Source organism: Python bivittatus, unplaced genomic scaffold (genome assembly GCF_059951505.1).
Source record: "Python bivittatus isolate LINGU-HERP-01145 unplaced genomic scaffold, Pbiv_v1 ctg000320_np1212, whole genome shotgun sequence".
Classification (NCBI taxonomy): Eukaryota; Metazoa; Chordata; class Lepidosauria; order Squamata; family Pythonidae; genus Python; species Python bivittatus.
In genome coordinates, this window is record NW_028277052.1 from 1,878,427 (window position 1) to 1,904,688 (window position 26,262).

Genomic DNA, 26,262 nt, shown 5'->3' on the forward strand with positions numbered 1-26,262 from the left:
GTCTTCAAATAATTATATGTGGGGGCTGGGGGGGGAGGTGGGGAGGAGAAAAAGTATTCGTCTTGTACATAAGAGTAGATACGGTCTCAAGTATTCTCAAACAGTACATATTCACTATATTTCTAACCTGCACCCAGTGTTAATTATGGAGAGCAACTGTTACCTTTGAAAAGCTATACAACATAATAGAATGCTAGGTTGTCCGTCTCGTTAATGTCATTTCCCAAACCATCCTTTGGAGAAATCTAAACCAGAACCCTAATGTTCCACATGTCAGATACGTCGTCCCATTCCAGATGCACAGGAACGTGTGTCAGATAACGAGGTCTGCATTTTTGCGTGCTGTATACTGATGTCGATTGGACAGAGCGGCTACCTCCATTTTATGGTGGATCGCTGACTTCTTGGATGACTTCTTGGTCTCTAGAAAACAGGCAGCACTGATTACAAGACAGCCACCTAGTAGAAGGAAAAAACCAGCGAACCAGCCCAGGAAGAGCGCTTCACCAAATTCCCATCTTGGGACAACGTCTGGTATGGTTTGATCCCAAAAGTCTTGCACTGTATTGTAGGCTACCCAGGAGATGGGGACCAGAGTTGCTATTCCAGAAACACAGAAGAGAATTCCGCCAGCGATCCCAAAGTGTGTTTTGTGTCTTGTGTGTCTCGTCTTCAGACAGTTTGATCCCAAAATGGCCAAAGAGAATGCAAGACAGCCCAGTCCATTTGAAGCAACCATTAGAACCCTGGAAACCGTGATCTCTAAAGGCAGGGCCAGCAGAGAAGCATAACTTTCGCACTGCATTACGCTTTCGTCTTGAGTGACGCAGGTCTGCCAAAGTCCCGTATTCCAGATTTCAAGGTCATTTAATTCCAAGTTAAGGCTCTTCCAGAGAGGCACGTAAGTTGTAACACATGATAAGACCCAACCGAAGAGGGAGAAAACCAGTCCACTCAACTGAATGGTGGTGCTCTGGTGCCAATTCATACCTGGACCGTTGTATGACCTCTTCTTAAGCTGACTTCTAAGCTTTTTGTCCAAAGCTTGGATAGAAACGTTCCTGCAGCATTTTATGCTGTCAGAAACTTGCTAAAATTGGCTGTAGGAACAGAATAGATCTGACTTGGTGCCAATCCTTTCTTAAGGATTAGATGGAGGAACTGAATCTGACACCATTAATTCTTGGGTGTGGCCACAAGACTTTTTCATAGCCAGTTGGCCTCATTCATTTCTTTAAAAAACCTGGCTTCCTGGTTTAAAAAGCTTCATGTCCAAGGCAGAAATGTCACTGTTTATTGAAACCAACCATGCAATCCCCTTCTAGCACAAGATATGTCAGATACAGCAAGCTTCACCAACAAAGCCATCCAACAACGATACAACAGGACTAAAATCCTGGATTTTATTTCCTGGATGGTATAATGAACAATGCTTTTCATTGGTTATAAGCTCTATCCTCGGTTCATAAACGTTGACGAATGCACAGTTCAGAAACTTGTTTATAAAGGAACAGACGCTGGTCTTGCTGCAAAAAGACAGTGGAATTCGTACCGACTGCTTCCCGGTGTCTTCCTCTATAAGCAGATTTACAAACAATGTCTACTTTCACAGGATTTCCCATTGTTATTGCAGGATTACGGTCTCTTTCCTACTCATCTCCCCACTGATGCTGCTGCTAATGGTTTTCATTTTCCAGAACCTTGGTCTTTAGGATGGAACGAATGCAGGAACCTGCTCTGTAACATCAACAATACGTAAGTAAATAGAAAAGAAAAGCCTCACCTTCCAATTTTTTAAAAAAGTTCCTATGAACTTTTCTTGAAAAAACCCACAACCGTATCTTCTCTTCTTCTAGGGACAAAATAAAACCGGTACTGTCCGCAGCTGATGTCTTTGGAAAGATGACTCAGTGAGAAGCTCCACGCTTTTCAGGCAGTGAAAAGCAATATTTTCCCATGACGCTGCCTGTGAAGCAGAGATGCCCTCCTTCTAGTTATTGGAAACCGGAACGTTGTGATTGATGACGGGTGATGCAAAGAGGTTGTCTTGAATGCATAGCTGGAAGGAACAGTTCGTTCCTGTGGAATTTCTGGCTGCTTCTGTTGAGGAAAAAGGCTCTCAGGTCCAATTTATAAAGTAAGGTGAGTACTTATTTCAGCTTGTGAGCAAGAAGTTGTTATTCCCTGTTTCTCTCTCTGGGCGTGCCTGCCTACATTTTTGCATATTCGACACAGGTAATTATACTTCTAGCAATTGGGATCCATTCAGCAGAAGAACAAACATTCCTTCATTATCTTGCTTCCACTTATCAATACCCAAACCATTTTACACTCACTGTTAATCTTGGATGTTGCCAAGACTAAATCCCACATTCTTTCCCAAAAACATCTTAGAATGTATATCAGGTCAGAGCAATAGTTTTCTTACAGCTTTTTGTTTGTTTGTTTAATCCATTCAATCGTGTCCGGTTCTTGGAGACTGCCTGGACAGGTCCCTGCAGTTTTCTTGGCAAGGTTTTTCAGAAGTGGGTTGCCATTGCCTTCTCCTTCCTAGGGCTGAGAGAAAGGGACTGGCCCAAGGCCACCCAGCTGGCTTTGTGGCTAGGTGGGACTAGAGCTCATGGTCTCCTGGTTTCTAGCCCGATGCCTTAACCGCAACACCAAACTGTCTCTTTACAACTTACCGTTTCACAAACAGGGAGAAAAGATTCATATCAAAGGGGTGACAATAACAGAGGATATACTGCATAATCAACCCATTCCAATATTGTATTTCCCATCCACTATGCTTTTTTCTAAATAAATAAAAATAAATTTATTTTAAAACATTTAAAGAATAAATAAAAATAAATTTATTTTAAAACATTTAAAGAATAAAATAAATGTCTACGCAGAAGAAAAAAGAAGAAAATGAGAAAAAAACATAGTGGATGGGAAATACAATATTGGAATGGGTTGATTATGCAGTATATATTTTAAAATAAATTTATTTTAAAAGCCTGTTACAGCTCCCTTCACATACTGGTTAGTAACTTAACTTGAAAGGCACAGTAAAAACAACAACAGTACAATTCATGTTACTTCAACATGAACTCAAGTTCCGAGTCTTCTGCTAAACCCCAGTCTACGAAACACGAGGTTAACCTGGGCAGGTGTCACCAACACGCCTCATAGGCTCACCTGAGCTGGAGGCGGCTCAGATTCCAGCGGAGGACCTGAATGTTGTAAACGCTTACGGAGCCAGTGGGAGAGGTTGGCTACTTTCAGGAGGTATTGCAAAAACGCAGAGGATAAAGTTCAGGTCAACCGAACCAGCTGCCCCAAGACTCAAGTCCAAAACTCAGGAGTGGCCGAACAAGGAAATGATGAACTCTTACAGGGCAAAGGATGACTTGCACAAACGACCAAAACACAGTGTGATTAGTGGCACTAGCTCTTGAGGGACAAATACCCCGGATAGCCTGAACTGTGCCCAGAGTAGGCTCATTTAAATCAATTGGAATTGAATTAACACTTGAATCCCATTCATTTCACTGGATCTGCTCTTAAGAATAGCCAGTGCTGGATCAAACCCACCCGTCCTAGGCTGTCTGAGATTTCATGGATCAAAAGTAGTACTTCATGTCGCGTTTCGGGGTGGCCGACTGGAAGGGGCTGCAGTCAGTACCTTCAAGGATTAGCAATGAACTCTTGACGCAGCGAACTTTGCTGAGCGCCCCAACCTGGGGCTGTGGAGCTCAGTCGGGGTTGGAGCTACAAGGAAGAAGGCAGGCCGCAGACTGGAGGAAGGGACCCCTCGGAGTGCCTCAGATGAATGTTAGGATTGCAGCAAAGGTCACTTGCCCCTTGGACTCTGAGAGGACCACCGGAGCCATTCAGATTTCCTGCGCGTATTAATAAACCTTGAGCCGTTTACAGCCCAAGCTCAGCAGCTATTTATAACCAGCAGGTTAACCGCTGCTATATCTAAGCTCCCTCTAGGAAGGTCTGGAGTTGGCTTGGCAGCTCTCTCCTCTCTGGCCCCCGGGCGGAGAAGCCTGCGCTGGCCGCACAGCGGTCGACCTGGACTTCCCTTTCTTTTCTTCCCCCTTCGCCAGACGCAAAGTGACTTCTGATACCCTTTTAATACCGGTGTAGCCTCTCAGTCCGACCGAGCAGCAAGAGCAGCAGCAGCTTTGCTTCGTGCAATTTGAAACTCGGGCCGGTGTTTATTTGCGGGAGCTCACGTTTGGCTGTGCAGCCGGCCGAAAGGCACACCTCCGGGGTGGAAGAAAGAGGGGCGGTGTCGGTTCTGGACCAGGAAGCCCCGGTTAAAGCTGGGAAAGATGGAGGGAACGTAAAGCTCCATCGCTGGGTTGGTTTCTGTTTCAAAGAGGAAGCCCGAGGTTCAAGCTGTGGCTTCAGTGATGAGGGGCTGCCGGAGAAGTTCCACAGGTTTTGCAAGACTTCTCCTGGAGTTCAGCACCCTCTATTTTCTCTTGTGCAGGCTCCTTCCATGAGACACCAGTAGATCGAGCGATGGGGCCCTCCGTTTGCCTCATGCAGACGCGCTGGGGCGCCTCCTCATCTTTCATTAACATGTTTCATTGCATCCGTGTCAGAAATGGACTGGGCTACATCAGCAAGGTCTTGCTTGCCACCTTCTCAGATTGGGCATGACCTTTAGCACCACCTTTATTTGCAAGAATGCTCCTGGGCAATTGCTGGCCCTTGACACTGAATATGCACATGGCAGAAGGCACCAATCCCATTCCCCCACTTCGCTGACTCCCTGCCCTGTTCCATACATTGCTCAAATGCATTGCCTAAGTCCTCCCTGTGGGGCTGACCTGAGGTGCAGCAGTAGGGCACCCAAACTGCCACAGTCTCAGGACCCAGCATTTCCTGTTGAAAGGGCCAGGTGGGAAGAGAAAAGAGCATATTGGAAAAACATTTCCATTTCATAACCAGGCAAGTCAAAGAATCCTAGCATCTCCTCCTCCTCCCATATTGCCTTCGGATAGCAGGTTTCTTCCGGGGAAGTATCTTTGTAGGACCAGGGAATATCCCTCTAGGGCTGAGGTTCCAAAGCTGGTAAAATTGGGGGCAGCCAGAAGGTTGTGATTCTGTTCACCAGATTCAGAGATGTGTTTAATTTGCTCGTTTGAAGATTTAGCAGGAAATATTGGCCCATGAGGGTCACAGACGCCTTTGCAATTTGCAAGTGCAGTCATGCCTGAATGCTGGCTTGGGATCTGGCCAGGTTGCTTCTTGATCCCCTTTACATAAAGCCTGCAAGAAGGAAAGAGATTGTGAAACGGTTCCTAATGAGAAATTGAGTCACGGGGAGCACCACGGGGATCCTCAGCCTTCTTGGGAGAGCTGCTGTCTCTTTCACCAGAGTTTTTACCACATTGTGGTTTTGTCATTCAAACGTACACCTGGAACTCCTCGGGAGGATTATGCTAAAGCGTTTCGGTTAACTGGTTTTTCTTCTCCCTAGCCTTGTCTGGGTGTGCATCTCCTTAAATGTTTTCATAAGTAGGTGTAGGTGTAAATTTAGACTTTTAATCTCTCCACAGGATAGGAGTTTTTCAGCAATTTTCCAGGTGGGGAAGATGAAACTCAGGGTGAAATCCAGTACATTCCCTCCCCCCAAGCCTTTCTTGTATTCTTATTCCCCATGTTTCCTTCCTTGTATGCAGGAATTCTCATTGATTCTTAGCATTTTCTGTGTCCCACAAGCATCAATGTCTCTTGCAAAGCTTGGGCAAATGCTGGCAAAAGTAGAGAGTAGCATTTAGGTCCTTCTCATCATGGGCCTCTCTCCCCAGGATAGGAGTGCTGGCAGATTAACCCTGTGGGCACTCTGAGTCTCCCACCAGCATTCCTCCTCCTCCTCCTCCTCCTCCTCCTCCTCCTCACCCCGTCTCTCTGATTAAATCATCTTGAGATAATTCTGTATGTCATTGAAACAGATTAACAGATGACCTTCTTCTTCCAAGACTGAATTGAAAGGCTGTTTTCTGGCTCTCTTCCTCTCTTCTGTGAATTCTGAAGGCACAGACAGAGAGAAGGAGACAGTTTGCCCCTTCCAGAATGGATGGAAATCTTCCAGGGAGCGGAACGCATCTTAAGTTGAAAGTCTGCTCTTGAGGGCTCTGGAGTCTCAAAGAAAGACCGGCGGGACAGATTCTGCAGAACAGAAGGCCTCTCCATAACTTTGGAAATCCTTGGCTTCGTCCTCAAATCACATCCAGCTGGAAAGATGAGGTAGGTGCACCATTCAACACCAGCCCTGTCTAGAATAGAGATTATGGACTGAAGTGGCAGTTCTTCGAGTTGTAAGCTAGTGTAGATATGATTTTGCTTCCTGATCCCTTTTAATTTAGAACAGTTCTGGTTAAAGATACCTCTTTGGGTCCTTTTTTCCCCCCAAAGATAGACTTCTCGCAGTCTAGGGCTGCCCTGGCAATTCATTGTATTTGTGGTGGTGGACCTTTTAGTTGTTTCATGTCAAGAGTGTCCTTTAGAAAGGAGGGTGGGGTTCTCTACCTCTTTCCCATTATATGGTTGACCTCATTTAATATTTCCTTGGTGTCACTGATATTTTGGTTAATCTAAGGAATTCTGTCTCATGCAAAAGGCATTTACTCTTTGGTTTTGGATATGTCTGAAAGCAAGGCTTTGACTCCACTTCTGTTGCTTTCCCCTCAGCTTGAAAAGCCACTCCTGACATTGTCCTCCACCTTGGTCTGTGGCGCCCTTGAAGGACATCCAGAAACTTCAACTACTAAAATATGGAGCTCAGGCTGAGATGCTTTGTCTCAGCCGTGCCCCCTCTGAAGCCCTCTGACTCGGTTGGCACTATTATTTCCAGAATTCTGTTGGCTGGGAATTCTAGGAGTTGGTGCCCCAACACACTGGATGCTTCCAGACTGGGGAAGGCTAGACTGGGCATCCCAGGAAAGCACAGGGGCGTCATCTCAGTGCCTTCTGGACTCTAGCCACATCGGTATGATATGGCTTCCCTATATGTAGCAAAAGCACATGGGTCACCCTTGTTCCTGTTGGTCCTGCATGTTCAGTTTGTCAGACTGCAATCTGTTATTTCCTATTCTCAAGTTGTTTTCTCTTGTTGTTGTTGTTTTTGGACTTCCTTACCCAGGTTTCTAAAACCCAAGAATGCTCTCACCCCAAACAGATCCATATTACGGCAGGATATTGGAAAAAATGGTGCAAAAAGACATGAAGGCATTTGTGTGTCTGCCCGAATGCTGGATGAAATCGGTCCCCAATGAAGAGAGATCTCTTGCCCCTTCTCCCTTCAGCTGGCACTTGCCCAGAGGGCTTTAAATCCAGAGGAAAAAGGCTGAGAACCTCTTGCTTTCACCATCTGGGAATTGGTCTTCGGTCATGTAATTGGTTTAGCCATCTGCTCTTCGCTGTCATCTCCCGTACCCCCACCCAATATGGCCAGCAACCAGATTTTAAACCCATTATTTTAACACAGGGCCAGTCCAACACAACTTTGAATGTATACATCCACACGTGCCACCTGCCAAAAACACAGAAAGGCAAACCATAGCAAACAATCAGTTAAAGGGAAATCTCATGTTCTCCCCAGATTTTTGACTGCTTAAGATCCAGCCTGTTTTGCCCTAGGTAGTCCCTGCTACCCCAACCACATAGGCGCAGGAACGAGCAACCTACTTTGATAGCTCTATGCCTTCTCCAGGGCTAGCATCTTGTTCTGTAGGTGAACTGTTACCTGGATTGGTATCCTAATCTGCCTCAGACAAAGAGTATGTAACACTCTTATTTTAGACTGCGTTTCTTGGGGTATCAGACTTGAGGGTACTCTTGGCTTATGAGGGTGTATTTGAATGTTGATCTCCAGGTTCATTTCATTCAGCTCAAGCTTTCTTCTGTCTTCTACAGTAGTAGGACAATACTACTTTATTATTTGTTCATCAGTATTGGTGCTCTTGATGTTTCAACAGATCGAGCTTGGGGAACCAGTATTCTTCCAGATGTTGATGGACTACTTAATTACTGTTCATAGTGGCTGAGGCACTACAAATTCATCACTCCACAATTGGACAAATGAACTGATAGAAATTTCCTAATTACTAGGAAGACCTCAAAACTCTATATGCCTTTTGCCCATGTGAACATTCACTTCTATAGTGAAAGTTTAGAATCTATCACCTGCCATATGGGCATTGATAAGAGAATTGGAAATAAAATGAAAAATTCAAATGTATTCTTCCTCATTTTAATGCTGTATTTATTTCGGTTTATAGTCCATTTTATCTTTGGTTTGTATATATCCTTGACACTTTCTCTATAATCAACTTATGTAATAGGTAAAACTGACTCCTGAAATTTCTGAACAGTTTTAAATCTTTCAGAGAATCACCTGGTCCAAAAGCTGCCAGGACAACTTGATGGTGCCTGAAAAAGAGAATGAACTTGAATCTCCCATATTCAAATGACATTTTTCTCTTACTTCCTGCTAAAAGCATTACCTGTTCTTTTCTGATCTTCTCTGGAAGGATCCCTCCCTGGAGGAAATGAAGTATGGGATCAGGTCACCTTCTGGCCTGAAGCAATCACGGTGCTACCCATTACTAGCAGCAACATGGAATTGCAACTAGACAGGAATCTCTATATCCACAACAGCGTTGGAGACCGGCGGCTGAAATATGATGATTCCAGGATCCGCAGAAATTCCATCCCCCCAACAACGTCCCCCACCGCAAAGCACATGTTGGCTTATCTCCCACGGCCTCCCACAGAAACAAGCAGATATGGGACCTTTTCTCAGAAGGTAGGCACGCATGAATAATTTTGCTAGGAGCCTCCATAAACCATTCCCCTTAACTGAAGAGTGTCCCACGTTACTTTAGATCTTCCTTCCATTTTGATTTTTCACTTTTTGTGAATGACAGCAGTGGAAGGTTGGTATCTCAGGACTGTTACTCTAACAACATGCCCTCTTCCCACATTAGAGATAAGTAAGATTCTCAAAGTCAAGTTTACTGAGTAGTGTCACAATGAAGAAAACATACAGTATGGTTCTGAAAGATACTCTCAGTGGACAGATTAGCAAGATGATAACCCTACAGAATGTGTGTGGTAATAATCTAAAGTATTATATTCTGATTTAAAATTAATAAAGCATCTTGGAATCAGATCAAATTGGATGGGTGACCAGCTGGGCGTTCTCTGACTTATACATTAAAGCACTGTTTCTCAATCTTGGCAACTTTAACATGGGTAGACTTCAACAGCCATACTGGCTGGAGAATTCTGGGAGTTGAAGTCCACCCATCTTAAATTTGCTAAGGTTGAGAAACCCTGCATTAAAGGAATGTCAAGGTACTTGACCAATACCTAGTCAGCAAGAGGGAATGGGACCATTTTCCCTAAACTTAAAAAGTGAGCATCTGTGCTTCAGTTAAAAGCTTCCACGGCAGCCCTCTCATTCAGTTTGGAGAAAGAAATCAAGTGACTGGGGGGCTCCTAAGAGGACTAATGAATTACTTTTTTTTTCAAGCCTGAAATGACAACATCTTTAGACAAGAGCCACCAGCAAACAAAAACCATGACCACAAAGAGAAATGCTCTGACGTGCAACTATCTTTCCATACCTTGCAGTACAGATGTTTCCAATGACAGGACAGTCCTTCTCCAGAAAAGACTCAGCACGGTGGAACAGGCCAACTATAGTGCCGTTGGGCCTCCCAAACATCAGCCTGGTTTCTCCATTAATACAGACAAGTTGCCTAAATATTACTGGTCCTCCCAGGCTGACCCAGTGCCACCTCCTCTCTTGCGGGGGTTGAACGCTCAACTATATCCCCAGCATGCTTTCAGTGTGCCCAACATCATCAACTCTTCACGGAGCAAAACCCTAACCCGCAGCGTCATCTCAATGCCAGCCTCGGACAAAGGTCAGAGCAAGCGCTGCAAACTCATAGATGAAGACCGACAGTTTGGTAGGAGTAGTAAGCACCAAAGACAGCGCTATGTGACCAAAGTAGGGAAGTGCAAGGTCAACTTAGGCAACATTCAGGAAAAGAAGAGGTTCTTATCAGACATTTTTACCACCGTTGTGGATCTCAAGTATCGCTGGTTCCTCTTCATCTTCAGCATGTGTTACATTATCACTTGGGTGGTCTTTGGCATCATGTATTACCTTGATGCCTGGATGCGAGATGATGTCAACCACATAGGTGACTTGGAGTGGAAGGCGTGCATTGAGAACATTGATAACTTCATCTCAGCCTTGCTGTTCTCTGTGGAAAGTCAACGGACAATTGGCTACGGCTCTCGCATTGTGACGGCCAACTGCTCAGAGGGAGTCCTCTTGCTAATGGCCCAGTCCATCATTGGTTCTATGATAGATGCACTCATGGTGGGATGCATGTTTGTCAAGATCTCCAGACCCAAGAAGCGTGCCCAAACCTTAATCTTCAGCAAGAAGTGTGTGGTTTCCAACCGGGATGAGAAGCTTTGTCTTATGTTCCGCATTGGAGACCTTCGGGACAGTCACATGGTAGATGCAAAAATAAGAGCCAAACTCATTAAATCCAGGCAAACCAAGGAAGGGGAGTTCATCCCACTGGACCAATCAGAACTGAATCTGGGGTATGGCACAGGGGAGGACCGTCTCTTCCTGGTGGAGCCACAGATAATTTGTCACATCATCAATGAGCTCAGCCCTTTCTGGGAGATGTCTGCAGAGGCACTGAAGAGGGAACAGTTTGAAATCATCATAATCCTCGAAGGCATTGTGGAAGCCACAGGTGAGCGTGCCGTAGAGCAGCCTGCTGTGGGAAAGACCTTGTAGACCGTGGTCTCAGGTGGGAGACTTACATGGTAGCCTATCATACCTATCACGTTCTTAAACTTTCAGAGCTACCTACATATTACAGGTGACCTCAGGGAATCCAGATTTTTATTTCAGGCCCAACTCTGGTGCCATTTCTTGACTCCTCATTTTATCCAGTGGAGAATAGGATCCATTTGTGTAATACAGTTCCCCACCCACCACCCCCTCCCTTTATGTGATTTATGTATTGTACTAAGCCAAGATTTCTTTACCTAGAGTGCATTGAATAACTCACAACTGGCTGGGTGTGTGTAACATGCTCAGCCCAGATCAAAGAAAGCACATTTGGGGAGGGGGGAGATTTCCCCAGCATGGAAGTTTTTAGCCAGGATGAGAGGAGGGAAAATATGCCACATAAGACTGTAAATTTAAGCAGCAACACTTTGAATTGTGTTTGGGAACACATCAGGAGGTGGGAGGCTGTATCATTTGACTGGATTCATTAAAATTTCAGAGCAGAAAGTGTATTAGACACAAGCAAAAACTCATTCTAGGGTAAGAAAAGCAGGAGATAAATAACATTGAGCCCTGGGAAAACCTAATCATGAAGGGAGTCATATTAATGTTAATAAGAGATGTTAAATTCATTCCATACACCCCTGCTGTGTGTTGCACTTTCACATTCTCTTCTTTTAGGAATGACATGTCAAGCCAGGACATCATATGTAGAGAATGAAATCCTCTGGGGCCATCGTTTCGAGCCCTGCATGACCCTGGAAAAAGGTGCCTTCCACGTAGATTACACCAAATTTGAGAAGACTTTTGAAGTGCAGACATCACTGCTGAGCGCACGAGAAATGTATGACCTGAAGGAGATGGAAAATCAGGACCAGTCAACGCTGAGCTTGTACTGGGATCATCTGGCCCAACCTTGCTTTTCAGCAGAACCCAACAATGGAGCACAACGAGGGGGTTGTCCCAATGAGGAAGGCTTCTCCAATATCAGAGAGGAGGAGAGGAGCAGCGAGGACCAGAACCAGGAGACCAGACTCTAAGCGTTTGGAACTATCTCTGTAAGCTTCTGTGAAAAAACAGGGAGGAAAAGAAGCAGTTGCACGCCACCTCCTCGTAATGTGGCTATGTTGAAATCCATGGTGGAATCAAATGGAAAGCAGAGCATTTATGCGTCATCTCGTTTGGACACAATTTGGGATCGAGATCAAAGAGACCTCTGACTAACCACTCATGACTTCAGATTAGTCCTCCAATCACCACCCTTCCCTCTTGGAGCTGGAGCCATTTCAAAGTCCATGTTGCATTCCCAACTGATTGTCTAGGACTTCTGGTTTCTGCAAGCAGAGATTGCACGTGGAACCTGTTGCACTTTAAAAAAAACAACAACGTTGAACTACTTTTGTGGGCATGCCTATCCTTGTCCAAAGTAGTGGAACTTGTATGTGGTTATTTGAAATGTGTTTGCTTATTTTGCCACAGGGAAAACCGTGACCTGACTTGCATCAGTGTTCTGCATTATACCCAGTCCTCTTTGCTGTGCCCCATACATTGTACGCACCTGGGTCTGCTGTATCCCAGGCCACTGGTTTGGCCACAGAAATGAATGTGTTTCATATTTTATAGTGCCATATGGAGCTCACGGCGGGTGCCCCCATTCCCTTTCTCCACGTGCCCAAATAGGCCTCTTACCTTCTTTTTTGCCGAACAGATGCCTTTAGTTCCTGAACCCACCTTTGGTACTTGTTGCAGGGTAAATGTTATTACAAGAGAGCTTTTCTTTTGTCAGCAAGGATATCTAGAACGGGAGAGGGCCCTGGCAAGCAAATAAAGTTCCTTCTTGCACAGCACCTTGGAGCAACCGAGCATGTCCCTTCAATCGGTCTTCCTTGCACCACGCATTGAGGCGCATATCACCAGCCTTCCCTGCTTGCAGTGCTCCATGGCTCAGAGGTGGGCATCTTGAGATTGACGTAGCCTTGATCAACAATTGGGTGTTTGTGGGACACCCCCCCCCCCCGTCAATGAAGTCAACACTTCTGTGATCTTGGATGGGCAAATGATTCATGCTACATGACCAAGCACACAAGGAATTCTTTGTTAACCCCCTCGCTGGGTTGATTACAATATAGCGAGGCTTTGCTTAAGCAGACACACACCCCTTTCATATTCACCAAGCTGTGCCAAGTGACTGAGAGGAGCGGAGAAGATGGATCGTGACCCAAGTCCCTGTCCATCCGCTTCTTTTTATAATGTGCCACTACACGTCACTTCAGCTGTGGTCTCGGTGGTGGTTGCTCTCGTTGTTGGGCTAGATACTGCTTGATGCGCCATTTTCACCTAGTGGCCAGCGTGTGGTCTGGTTCCAACTGGGTCACTCGGACTTTGCACATCCATGTTTCTCAGGCTTCTTTGTTCATGGTTTTTCTCAGGCTTACGTGTCACTAAATTCAGGTGGGGACCCATAGATTTTACAACACTTCGTGCTTCTAGGATGGGTGTACAAGGTGCATGTGAATGAGGGAAACAAATCTTTTTGGAGGGGCTGAGCACGGGGCTTTCCGTTGGATACCTCCGAGGGGGAGTAGAGAAGAAAAAAATTAAGGGACCTCCTCCTCCTTTAGAAACAGCCGTGCTTCTCCATGGACGGTGGCAGTTAAGAACTGGAGAATGGCTGCTGGGGTCAAGGCTCCATGTCCCTTCTTCTCCCGCTGACCCCACGGTCTCTGAAAGCTAAGGAAGGAGGGACTGATTTCCTTATGCTCTTCCTTTTTGCAGTGCAACCTGGACAGTGTAGATGGCAAATGGATCTGCCTAGATCAACCAGCGTTTCTCAAAAGGTTCCTTCTGGAAGGAGACAAACTCAGGCCAGCCATGCATGGGATAAGTCACCAGTACCAATTATGAAAGACATAAACCGTTAGAAGAAAGAAATACTTGCAAACGCTAACCCCTGTTGATTCACAATCCCCACACCTGGCCGGCCCTTTCATTCACAGTGGATTCTTCCAAGCTGCTGTGATGGCAGGGTTTCATCTCATCCTGTAGCCCTACCCAAAAGACGCTCCCACCAGCAAAGGACCTCGTCAGAAATAGCCTTTTTCATGTTTTAAAATGCGTTTCTGAAAATTTAATTGAAGTCCAGCGCACTGAGGACAACGCTAGGATATCGTTTTTACGAAGTCTCTGCTGGGAAGTGCAATGAGGAATCTCAGTCTTTTCCAGGGGGGCTCATTTTAGTTCCTCTCTCAGAACAACCCTGCGCAGGGTTAACGATTAACAAACTCCTGCTCGGGCTGCGAAGGGGAAGCCTGTGGTGCAGCCAGGACTGATGCCCGGGGCTGGCGGAGAAGCGCCCGTCCCAGGCCCAGCCAACAGGAAGCTGCTAACTCCAAGGGCAGAAGCCCCTGCCCTGCCTTTAGGGCAGTGTTTCCCAACCTTGGCCACTTTAAGCTGTGTGGACTTCAACTCCCAGAATTCCCCAGCCAGCCATGCTGGCTGGGGAATTCTGGGAGTTGAAGTCCACACAGCTTAAAGTGGCCAAGGTTGGGAAACACTGCTCTAGGGAGCCTGTGCCAGAAGGCACCCCCCCCTTTTTTTTCTGCCTCAGAGGCTAGTGGTCCATGTGCAGGAATACTGGTCTCCCCACACCGGGGCTCTCCAGAGCTGCTGGACTACAAAAACCATAATTCCCAATGTTGCTGGAACTGTCGCCCAACACAATCCGGAAGGCGTGCTTGAGGAAGGCGCATTTGCACATACATACGTCTCTGCACGTGTATCTGTCGGTGTGTGTGTATATATGCGTGGATATACAGTGTATATACGCGGAGAATGGGGCTCTCTTCCCCGCCCCACCTCCAGGGGAGCAATACAATCCAGCTCTACCGGAAGCTCCTCTAGACCTTCAGCTTTGTGGTTAAAAACGGAGCGAGCGCCACTATTGGCGGGGAAGCCGACCCTCCCGGGGGAGGAAACAGGCCTTCTCTATCCCAGCGCAGCTCCATGGTTCCCCGCCATGCAAAATACGGAGGGGAGGCGGCGCTCCCCGGCGGGCCACTCTATGGCTGTCGCAGGGCCCGCCGGGAAGGGTAGTTGGCGCTCCCCGGTGGGAGAGGCGTCGCCCGCGCCTTCCCGTGAGGCTCCGCGCGGCGCGACGAACGCAGGAATGGCGGCGCGCGGCTCGTCGCTGGTGGAGGCCGTGCTGGCTTGCTCGGGGCGCCTGGAGAAGGAGGGCCTCGGCGGCCGCCTGGCCCAGCTCTCTCGCCGGGCCGAGGAGCTCAAGGTGAGCGGGAGCGAGGGCGGGCGGCGGGTCTTATGTGGGCCACGCCCCCGGAGTCTCCTCGCCCCCATCCCTCTTCGGCGAGGCCTTCCCGAGCGTGCGCAGAAGGGGGCTTCGGGAGGGGCTCCGTGCCTCTGAGCGCGTGCAGAGTGCGGGCGGGTGCGGGCCTCGCGCCCTCCGCCGGCCGCGCTGGGGGTCCTCTGGCCCCGCCGCCACCTCCCGCCTCGTCTCCCCAGGAGGAGGCCTGCAGCGTGGTCAGCCAGAGGTACGTGGAGTTCCTGCCCAGCGTGCGGAGCGCCAGGGACCTGGAGGCCCAGGTGGAGGAGCTCTCGGCCGGCGTCGACCAGCTGCGGTCCCGGATCGAGAACGAGGTCAGGGCGCGGCGCGGGGCTTGGCCGGGCGCGCGGAGGGCAGAAGAGGGGTCGAGCCCGGCACGGTCGCGGCGGGTCTGTTCCGGCCCGGGGTGTCTTGTGTCTTCTGCGGCGCCCAGAGCCGTTAGGGTGAGATGGGCACCCCATAAACTGAGCGAATGAGGCCGTGAAACGGCCCTTTCTCCTCCCGTTCCGACACTGCAGCGTCGTTGTACGTTCAGCGCCTCCTACGACCGTAGCTGGGATCTCCAGATGCTGTAGTAGCAGTGGGAGCTTTGTTCTGCAAATGAAAGAGGTTAAATGGTGTTTTCCCCTCCGGGGTTTCCTCAGGTCCAGCAAGACCTTAACGTGGCCCTTGCAGACTTTGCTGAGCTGAAGCAGCAGCTGGAGAGAGAGGTGCTGGTGCTGGGCGTGCTGAAGCAGCTGCAGGAGGTGAGACGGGCGGGAATCTCTCGTCTGCCTGGTTTTGGTCCTCTCGGCCCAAGGCTTGCTCTGAGCTATCGGTAGCAGCGTTCTTTCTTCCCTGTTTTCTTTGCCTTTAGTTCGATGCTGCTCTCAAACAGTTTGGTACCTTGTTGCCGCTGAAGAAGTACATGTCAGCAGCTTGCCATCTGAACAAGGTAGTTCGTGGGGACAGCCGTCTCCTTGTCCCCCTTCCGGGTTGTTTTGTGACTCCTTCAGAACGGAATTGGGGCAGGCTTTGGGCAACCTTTTCCTTTTCCCTGCCAGGCCCGGAGGAGCCTGAAAACGATGGAGTCTCGTCGGGGCTTTGAGCTAAAGATTCTGAAGGCGCTTGGCCAGGAGCTCACGATACAGACTCAGAACATCCTGTACGTCTTGGGCCAGGAGTGGCAGCGCATGGTGGCATGGAAACTTCCCCAGTCACAAGGTGCACAGGCAGTTGGGTTGGGTGTGTTTCTCACTCCTGGTGAGGGGCTGGACTAGTTGATCCCTAAAGTCACTTCCAACCCTGTCGCTGAGCAATTCTGTTTTGAGACGTGCTAATCTTGGGGTGGCCTAGAGGTCTGTGGGGGAGCGTGTGTGCCAGCTACTTGCTTCTGATGACTGGAGACCGGGGGTGGGGGAGTGGCCGGGTTGCAGTTTTTCAGCTCTTTTGCAGCTTTGGAAGTGCGGTGTTTGTCTGCCACAATTTCCTTAGAACTCAGCTATCTAGAGGCAGCTACCCAAACGGAGTTGCGCTTGTGTCTGCCCGTAGAAGATGTGGCCACAGACCCAGGAGTTTCAGCAGTCCTTCAGGCTTTGGCCGTCCTGGGGGAACTGGACATGAAGTTCAAGCACTTTGGTAAGTCCTTTTTCTTCTGCAGCAGGTCTGTGAGTGTGAAAGAGGTTCGATTTCTGACTTTGCACGCTTGTCCAGCACAAAAATATTCTAAATTTGGGGGGGAGATGGGCGGGGGACAAATTTAATAAATAAATAAATAAATTTGGGCCTTGCGGCTTAGCTGTCCTCTTTTGGGGCCCTGTTTCCTCTACGTTCGAAAGAGAACTTTGGTGCTGTCCAGTTATTGAAGACAGGAGGAGGCATAGAAGCCTAGTTTTATAGGGGGCATCCAGGACAGCTGCATAATTTTTATGGCCTTATAGAGCAGAGGGGTTCAAAGGAATATCCCACTTAGGGCAGGAGATAAGTAAATAAAGCAGATGCTGTTTGATACAGTGCTCCTTTTTTCCCTGGAGGGCAGTATTTTAAAATTCCTTTTCACCTGGTCCAAAAGGAAGCCTCCCACCGTTTGTCCTCCTCCAGTCTCCACACACTGCCCTTGCAGGAACTGCCCCCTTCAGTGGAGCAAGGATAATGCAGAGGAAATGGCAACAGGCCACATGGGAAGTGCCATCAAACCGCGTCTGATCCTTTCCCTTTGAGCCTCACTCACCGCCCTTCCTTTCCTGCTTCTTCTTGCCAGGACAGTTACTGCTGAAGCACATCCTCAAGCCCTTGATCTGTTGCCCCTCCTTACGCCTGTTGATGGAAGAACAGCCTGATGCCGTCACGCTCAAATTTGAGTCTGTGGGCTCTAGTCTTGGCCATCCGTCCCCCTTGGAAGTGTTTGCAAAGCTCAAGTCGGTGTTCAAAGTTCTCCACCAATACCTGCTGGGTGAGGAGCTCATCCCACACTTGCATGGAGGAAAGCCATGAGCTGGGGGCAGTAGGAAAAGGACCCTAGACGGCCACAGGGACTGTTGCTCCTGTTGTTTGTTGGTTCACAGGGGGTCCCTGTCAAGCGGGGGGGGGTGCACAAGGAGACCACAGAGCATTCTCGTCTCCCCAGGCACACCGCTTGCCCATTGCGAGGAAGAGGAGGAGACCAACTCCCAGCCCATCTTGGCAGAGGTGTTGGGCAACATGATCTGGAAGAAGATGTCAGATTGCCTCATTTGTGATTGCTTGGTGCACTCAATCCCCAACAACAGCAGCAAACTGGGACAGTATACAGAGGTGGGTGTGCTGCCACATTTGGTCAAGGGAACACAGCAGGCAAGCCAGACCCTGGGACATCTTTCCTTCCTTTCCTTTCTGAGTTGCTTCTTAAATTATGGAGGAGGAGGTTGGCACAGGAGATGGAAATGAAAGTGGGAACGATGCTTTTTTAGCACGTGTTTTCCTAATAGCATTTTTAAAGAGCGAGCAGGTTTGGTTTTTTCACTGCTGAAGAATTCTCAGTAACATTAAAGAACTGCTGTGGGGCTGGATAGATAATATTGCTACAGCTTGCCTGTTTCAGAGGGTGGGAGTGTAAATCCCCTTATCAGCTTTTCTCAGGTGCTTGACTGTCCTCCTTCCTATGCCCCCTCCACCCCCAGGTTATTAAAGCAACAGAAGAGTTTGAAAAAGCCTTAAAAGACATGCAGTTCCTCAAGGAGGATTCCACAGACTTGTTGACATACGCCCGCAATGTTAACTGCCACTTCGCTAACAAGAAATGCCAGGATGTAATAGTGTCAGCAAGAAATCTGATGACCTCAGAAATACACAACACTGTGAAGGTAGTGGAACGTTGTTGTTGTTCATTTAAAGTAATTGGATTTGAACACATTTTGCAGTTGTCTCCTCGGTGGTCTTGCAGTCTTTAAATTCCACACCATTGGATAAGTCTACCCTCTTGGCCGTTAAGGGAGAGTTGCAGAACGCAGGGTGTCATCCGCCCCCCAGTTGCTACCAGATCAAAAACGTTCACTGTGTTAGAAATGGAAACTTATAAAAATACGGCTGGGATGTTGTCATATTCATTACATTTAAATATAAAATTTATATTTATTTCATATGAAGAGTAAATAGAATTTCCTTTTTTGGGCTGTCCCTATCCACACCTTTTTGGAGTATGGCCCTTGGCATCACTCAGTGGCCAAATTACTGGCCTGGAAGAAGATGCAGCTTGCCCCTTCATGAAGTATTTACTAGGCGACCTTGAGCCCCTTGGTTCATCTGTTTCCAGGCTACGTTATCTGGAGACAGGTAGTTATTAGGGCAAAATGAGGTTGGGAGAGAAAAGAACCACGTGCAATTCTGCCTTTGGCATTTGCCAACCCTCTGCTTGGCCCAAAAGTATTATCATTCCTTCAGTGTTCAAGCCTGCCAGTTTACAGGGATGGTAGCACTTGACCTCTTCAGCCTTTCACAGCCCTCATTGTTTTTCCTACAGAAGGCTGAAGCGAGTATGTGTGAATCGGCTCAAACGTGTCTCTAAGTCCCCTTGGTCTTTTAGATACCCTGACCCTCTGTCTTTCAGTATCAGGTGCTAAGCAGTGTATGCCTTCCATTTCTTCCCCAGGTTACCCCAGACTCTGTGGTCACTCTTCCCACGCTGCCTGACTCTGGTGCAGGTGACCAATTAAAAGTGCTGGAAGCGCCCCAGGTGCTCCTCAAGCAGGTGACAAACTTGGAGAACAAGACCAAGCTCAGCCGCCACACCTTCTCTTTTCCCACCTGCCGCATCAGCGAGTCTGTCCAGAAATTGATGGCTTTGGCCTATCAGACGCTCCAGGAGGCATCTGCCAGCACAGATCCGTGGTGAGGGCTGTTACGGTTGATTTCCATCACAGATTGCTAGGTTTGCGACGTGGGCACGGCTGTTGGGCTCTTGGCGGTATGGAGGCAGGCCACCCCTGTGGTTGCCTTGGCAGTTTGATTCCCAGCCTGGTTTTTCTCAGGCGAGAACCTCCACACCCTTCAAGGGGAGGTGACCCCAGGTTTGTTAGACAGCTAGCAAGTTCCCCTTTTGCAAACACGGGTCCCAAAGGGCGTGCTCAGAGTTAGATGTGGCCCTCTTGTCTTCTCTGGCAGTTGCATCCAGCTCTTCTACTTGGTGCGGAACATCTTCCACCTGTTCTGTGACGTGGTGCCGATGTATCATAAGTGAGTGATGGCCTTCCTTAAGGGGAAATTGGCGTGGGCGAGGGGTGTGCGAGGCGCAGCTCTGATCCAGCCTAATTGAATTACTGAGTTCTCCTCCCCCTCCTTTTAATTTTGTGGAGTTATTTTAAAACACTTAGAGCAGCAGCAGCCCGTCCAGTTCTTTAAAAGTGAGTTTATAACTTCCAAAAACCATATTCAGTGAAGTTGAAGTGAGGTATATTTCCCGCTTGCGAGTCTTAATCCAACGCTAGTCCAGATTTTGAGTGCGGTCAAGGAGAGGATGCTTTCAAGGTGATGATGCTCTTACCGCCTCCCACGTTAGATTTTTTTGTGCACTGGTGTGCATGGAGCTTAGTTCCTGCTCTGCAAATCCGCCGGCTTCATTCCCTTTAGATTGTTGTAACCTGGTGGAAAACAGCCCCAAGTGTGTTGGGACCCCTACGTTCTCTGAGCCCTCCGGCCCCTCTCTTCTTTCCCTTGTCTGCCCAGAGAGAACCTCCAGAAGCTCCCCCAGCTGGCTGCTATTCACCATAACAATTGCATGTACATTGCCCACCACCTCCTGACCATGGGCCACCAGTTCAGGAGCCGCCTGAGTGACGGGACAGCCACCTTCGTTGACTTGGTGCCCGGATTCAGGAGACTGGGTGAGGCTGGAGTGAATGGGGTTGTGTTGTGCTTACGTAGATCCTGTGCTGCTCCCGCTGGATGGGCTCCCGGTGCAGCGCTGCATTAAAGTGTGCTGAGACGGGGTGCCTGGGTGGGGGCATCCCCTGGGCCTGCCGCTGGTGAATACAGTTCCGATCCTAGGCTGTTCCCAGAAAGGGGTGGATGTCTCAGCCCACAGAGGGAGCAGCTCTTCTGCTGATGGTCCTTTGTGTAGTATTTCGGCGAACCAACCCAGGATGCAAACAGCCTTCTCTCTCTCTTTTTTTTTTAATTTATGTTTGAGAATGTTACATTCAGTAAAAGTCGAATCTAAAGAAAAAAGGTGCAGGAAAAGAAAGCCATGCAGTATAATGACTTCCAAGCTTCTCTTCGATGGTTACAGTCTTATAATCCTCCCTCCCTCTTAGATGTTATACAAACCCCTTCAGCCCCTCCCTTAGTCCATATCTTTTTCAGACCCATAAATCGTACCATTTTTTCCTCCTTTCAGCAAAAAGTCCACACAAGGTTTCCAGTCTTTCTGAAAATATTTTGTTGCTTTTTTCTCTGGCCAGACAGGCCAGCCTTGCCATCTCAGCGAGTTCTGACGTTCGCATGATCCATTCCTCCGCTGTGGGCAAACAGCCTTCTCCCTGACCCATAAAAGTTCCCCAGCAGTGAATTGCAGGGATGTGCTGGGTGGCAAAAAAAAGAACAGTTGGGGGGTTGTCAGATTTCATATCAAGGGGAATCTCTCCCCCTTCCCCTTCCAACCTGGGCCATTTATTTGTTCCTCTCCACAGGGGCGGTGTGTTTCCTTGCCCAGATGCGGGTGCAGAAAGAGGAGTTGCTGGAGAGGCTCTCCATCTCGAGGAATTTCTCCAACATGGATGACGAGGACAATTACTCTGCGGCGAACAAAGCTGTGCGTCAGGTTAGGAGGGGTGGAGCTCGGCAGAGCCCGGAAGGCCAGCGCACGGATTCCGCATGGGCTGCTTGGGGGTCCTAAGTACAGCCCGGACGTAACAGCCCTCCCCCACCTCATCCGGTCCCTCCCTGCATCTGAGATCCAGCAGCATTCTGCTGCTGATCCTGCAGGTTCCACGTTGGCATTCTGCCTAAAAGCACCAGAGACTGCCCGCCTCTGAAGCCAGTTACGCTTGTGACCTGTTGCCCTCTCTGGCAGCAGCGAGTGCTACATGTGAACCATGCATATGTACAAAAAGCCCTCCCTCCCTCCCGAACGTGCCACCAGTTCATTTTTCCTTGGATGTCCCTGAATCCTTGTGTTATGAAAGAGGAGGAGGACCCACCTTCCTTGCTCCACTTTGTAACTTTCTAGGATTTATTCACATCTCTAGCTCTTCCCACAAAACAGTTGTATTGTGCAGTATCACGGGTTCTCTCTCTGACTGCTGCTCCTTGCAGAGGATAAAAGGGCTGTTTCACTTTCTTCCAGGTTCTGCATCAACTGAAGAGGCTTGGCAAAGTCTGGCAGGATGTTCTGCCAGTGAACATCTACTGCCGGGCCATGGGGACTCTGCTTAACACTGCCCTTGTGGAAATCATTAGCAGAATCGTTGCTTTGGAGGTGAGGACCGAGCACAACATGGGGAAGTTCTTGGTGCAAATGTGTTTCTGGAGATCCAGCTCTGCTTCTTGGCTGAGCGGCTCCTCTGATGTGCACCAGGTCCAAAGGCTGGCAGTCTACAGCCACAGATTGCATCTCTCCGAGCAGTGGCACTTGTGCCTTCTAGTTTCCATGGAGCGAGCTGTGTTGCCTGAAAAATGATGCTTTTATTAGAGCAAAGAACGTTCGGTCGATAAGGTGCTTGATGTTGTGGGATATGGCTGGGGTTTTGTGAAGAAGCAGAAAGAATAGTGAGCTAAACCTTGCCTGCGCCATTGCTGGACTGGACTGGATTGCAATGTGTGTTTCCAGCTTGGTTAAAAAGGGCGCACTTTGTACAGGTGCGTAAGAGAAGCACCAGGAAACAATTCTCAGGGTAGCTTCTCTCATCAGACTTGGTGGTGGCACAAGAGCTTTACAGCCGGGTGTGTTGGATCTCATTTCCCATAATCCCCAGCCAGCACTGGATTGTGGAGAGCTACTGTAGAAATGGAGACCTTGAAAAGACTAGATTACAAGAATGTCAGTCTTGTTCATTTGAAAGCCGTTTCTGCTTCAGCCCCTGCATGGGGTAGTTTTCTACTAATTTGTTCATGTGGGAAATGTGGCTTTCAGTAACAGGTTGGAGGAGAAGACGGCCCCAGCAGACCTGGGGCCAGGCTTTCTGAATCCCTTGCTCATCCTCAACTCTCTTGCAGGATATCTCTGCTGAGAACGCCGACCGACTGCATGCCTTGTGCAAGACAGTGGTGGATGAGGGGCCTCAGGTCTTTGTACCCCTGCCAGAAGAAAAGGAGAACCGGCATTTCCAAGAGGAGGTCCCAGTTTATGTGCCAAAGTGGATTATGTTCAAGGAGCTCATGTTGGTGTTACAGGCCAGTCTGCAAGAAATCGTGGACCGGTGAGAGTTTCACCTGTTCCTCGTTCCGGTTTGGGTGGGGCAGCTGGGTGCAGAGATGGCGGGGCGTCTGCCTCTGAGCTGGGCCCCCTCCCAGTCAGATCGTTTAACCTAGGCAGACAGATTGGACTACTGCAGTGGTAAAAATCCTGTGCTGCTTTGGTATCCTTGATTCTGCTGAGTTCTTGATTTTTCAAAAGAGATTGTTGTCTTTGTAAAGCAGCTCCTTTTGAGAGGGGAGGAAGAAACTGAGGCAAGGATGGGTGAAGCAATAGTGCAGGCTTAGCCCTCCTCCTGAACCAGACTGTTGGGGAGCGGTGTTGGAACCGGCCACCCTGCCATGCGCCCTCTCCTTCTCTCCTCTTTCCCCTTCTCCCATCTTCTGAAATTAATCCTTGCTCCTTTCCTTTCTTCTTCGAAGCTGGGCAGGCAGCAAAGGGCCTCTTGCAGCAGAGTTCTCCCCCAGCGAGGTGAAGAGCCTCATCCGAGCCTTGTTCCAAAACACAGAGCGGAGGGCAGCTGCCTTGGCAAGCATCAAGTAGCTTTTGCACCTCTTCTGTTCCGGAAACGTCGCCCTGGGCGTGTTGCAATCCCTGCAGCTCGTGCTGCTGCTTCCCTTCCTAGAGTTCTTTCTGGGGCTGGCACGTCTGGGGCTTCTGGAGGCTGAGCCTCTGGTTGGAGGAGCCCACTTCGCAACACCGACCGAGTCATCCGAGTGACCACCTCTAGACCTCCAAAACTAATTTCACGGCAGAACATGATCAACTGGAACTTCCACCCAAAGAAGATCCTGACTGGTCCAACTCCTGGTTCAGATCCTGGCAGCGTCCCTGCTTCCTGCGTTTGCCAAATCCATTTGGGCTTGCTGGAGCTCTGGGCAGCTGGGCCTCGCTGGGGCATCTCGAAACAGGATGTGTGGAGTCTGGATCGTGAAGAAACAGCATCTATGCAGCTTCTTCAAAGGGAGCCCTCCTCTTGTGCGCCTTACTGCTTCTCTTTTGCAAGTGGCTTTTAAAGCACATGTGACTTGAAAAAAAAACAACTTTCAGTGGCCTTTCAAGGCTCTTAAAGTGCCAAAGCATTCTTGTTCTTGCCGGCCTCGACCGTTGCTCCGTGCGGTCGGGCTGGGGAGGAGGAGAGGGGACTGTTGTGACGGGATGTAGAGGAGGAGAAATGGAATCAGGTGGCTGGTCCTGTCCGCAACACTGCAGGCACCATTCCCGTGCTCGGAGCACCCCCGTCGCATTTGTAATGGGAGACGCCTCTGCGCTTTCAGGAACTCTGCTCCCGTGGGAGTCAGCTGAAGGGCCAGCGGCCTCTTTAATGAGCAGCATCCGGGGGTGTAGCCCGCTGGTGTTTGAGGCTGGTGCTTCAGTTGTCCCATTTCTTGACGCTGTGTTTTTCTCAGTGCCAGGTCCCTCTGATTTAATCCCTGCATATTGGCTGTTTCTAAACATTCTCACCTTATGGGCAGGCATCCTTTCATCTCTCTTCGTGTGTAGAATCTGAGGTCGTCTCTTTATACCAAGGTCATCCCCGAGTGGACAAGAGCGTGCTTTTGGTGCGATATCCCCTCTCTTATTTGAGGTTTTTTTAGCATTTAAAATTAAATCATTTGAGGGGACAAGAGCGTGCTTTTGGTGCAATATCCCCTCTCTTATTTGAGGTTTTTTTTAGCATTTAAAATTAAATCTATCTCACAGAGTAAAACCCAGTCCCTGCCCTGTTTTCAAAAGATTAAAAGAAAGAAGTGCTAAAATGGGGGAGGAGTGTTTGGATTACTTTTTCTTAGGAATTATTTTGTATCTGATTTTGGTGATGTAGCCGGTGTTTCCTCTTACATACTGCTGTATTTCATTCAGTAGATAGAATTAAATTCACATTCCCCCTCAGTGAGTGATCTTTCACAATCAACACTTGTAACTTCAATAAACCCCAAGTTCTCAACAGAGCCGGCCATCTTTGTTTCTGAGCACTAGAAGTAGGAGGGTCTGGCGAAAGAAATCCAGGCGCCTCAGGGCTGGCCATGGGGGGTGGGATCCTGCAAGGGGGGGAGAGTTAGCCAGAGAACCTCAATAAGTAAATTAATTTGATGCTTGTTTGCCAGCCTGCTTGTCCTCTTGATAATCTCAGGAGCTGTTGAACTCTAGGCATAAGGATTTGGGCCTTAACTGCTTTTGACCACTGATCTGCATATTTCACTTAGAAACCTGCATTCTGAGCTGCTTCCACTTTGCTGTTTTCTACCCAGGCAGCTCATGGAAAGATCCCAGGACAAAGGCAGTCCTTCAGACTAGCTTTTAGCTCCCTTTGAGAAAGACATTGTGTGGAATGCTCCTCCTGATCCCCTTCAGATTATGGACAGTCTCGAGGTTGCTAATCTCTTCCTTGTTCCTTAATTATCCTCAAACCTGGGGAAAAATCCTGCTCTCTCACTTCGACCCTATGTTTATTCACTCAAGTGCTGTGTTCCTCAACATTTATTTCTTCTGCCTCTGCAGCCCTTGGCCTGTATGGTGCAAATTAATCGTCCTCCATAGTGTGTGAATCAATGCAGTGAGTTAAGCAGTTGTTAAACACAAGTAAAACTTTGGAGAGCCTTTGGTGTTGCGATGGACTCTTTATTCTCACGCCATCTTACGCTGCAGCAGCTTAAGCTCAATCTAGCAAATGTCTGATGGGAGGAGGGCAGCTTGGTTTTTGCAGTGGGGTACCAGTCTTGGGCTCAGCTGGTCCACGACATTCCCGCAAGGTAAAATGGGACGTCACAACACACTTCAGGATCAGGCCAAAAGCCAGCCTAGTTCAGCACCTTTGTCCCTCGCAGTCGTTAACTGGGGAGACAAGGAAGGGCTGGTGGCAGTCCGTGAGCCTGGATCAGGGGTCCCAGGCTTAATTGCTGCCCCCAGAGACCCCAGGGCAGAGCCTGAGGGCTGCACCATGTGGCTGCTGCTTAGCTACAGGCATTTTAAAGATGCTGAGAGACTGAGGTGGTCTGGGGAGCAACAGGCAGCTGTGGAGATACCGAGGAGGCAGGAGGATGTCTCTGCCTGCCTGCTCCATGCTGTAGCCTTTTTTTCCTCAGCTAGAAGCCCCCAATTGCAATCTTGCCTTGCTCTGCTCCTTGGATAATTCTGCTTGCTGTTTTCTACGCTTTTTAAAATTCTGCAGTGGGTGTCAGAATGCCAAACTCTGCTTAAGAGTATTTGCAGGACTGTTTTGGTGTG

The 26,262-nt window shown here is 48.6% G+C and overlaps 3 protein-coding genes across 4 annotated transcripts; 2 read left to right on the forward strand and 1 right to left on the reverse strand.

Moving 5' to 3' along the window:
* Positions 1–115: 115 nt before the first annotated feature.
* Positions 116–1,840, reverse strand: CLDN25 (claudin 25). Its single transcript, XM_007424578.2, has one exon. The coding sequence runs from the start codon at positions 986–988 to the stop codon at positions 314–316; it is 675 nt and encodes a 224-aa protein (XP_007424640.1). The 5' UTR covers positions 989–1,840; the 3' UTR covers positions 116–313.
* Positions 1,841–2,902: 1,062 nt separating this feature from the next.
* LOC103055739 (G protein-activated inward rectifier potassium channel 4-like) lies at positions 2,903–12,668 on the forward strand. Of its 2 annotated transcripts, none has more exons than XM_088138915.1 (4): positions 2,903–6,252; positions 7,983–8,812; positions 9,542–10,793; positions 11,516–12,668. In XM_088138915.1, exons 2-4 carry the CDS (start codon positions 8,624–8,626, stop codon positions 11,872–11,874), a joined length of 1,800 nt encoding a protein of 599 aa, XP_087995041.1. In that variant the 5' UTR covers positions 2,903–6,252; positions 7,983–8,623; the 3' UTR covers positions 11,875–12,668. The 2 variants fall into 2 exon arrangements, with proteins under 2 accessions (XP_087995041.1, XP_087995042.1); XM_088138916.1 differs by having other exon boundaries at positions 8,538–8,812.
* Positions 12,669–14,942: 2,274 nt separating this feature from the next.
* Positions 14,943–25,635, forward strand: ZW10 (zw10 kinetochore protein). The gene is made up of 16 exons (XM_088138917.1): positions 14,943–15,116; positions 15,350–15,484; positions 15,815–15,916; positions 16,027–16,104; positions 16,214–16,373; positions 16,644–16,787; positions 17,410–17,601; positions 17,776–17,942; positions 18,308–18,490; positions 19,276–19,514; positions 19,788–19,859; positions 20,349–20,506; positions 21,311–21,441; positions 21,967–22,098; positions 22,836–23,038; positions 23,457–25,635. The coding sequence occupies exons 1-16, from the start codon at positions 15,000–15,002 to the stop codon at positions 23,575–23,577; spliced, it is 2,334 nt and encodes a 777-aa protein (XP_087995043.1). The 5' UTR covers positions 14,943–14,999; the 3' UTR covers positions 23,578–25,635.
* The last annotated feature ends 627 nt before the right edge of the window (positions 25,636–26,262 follow it).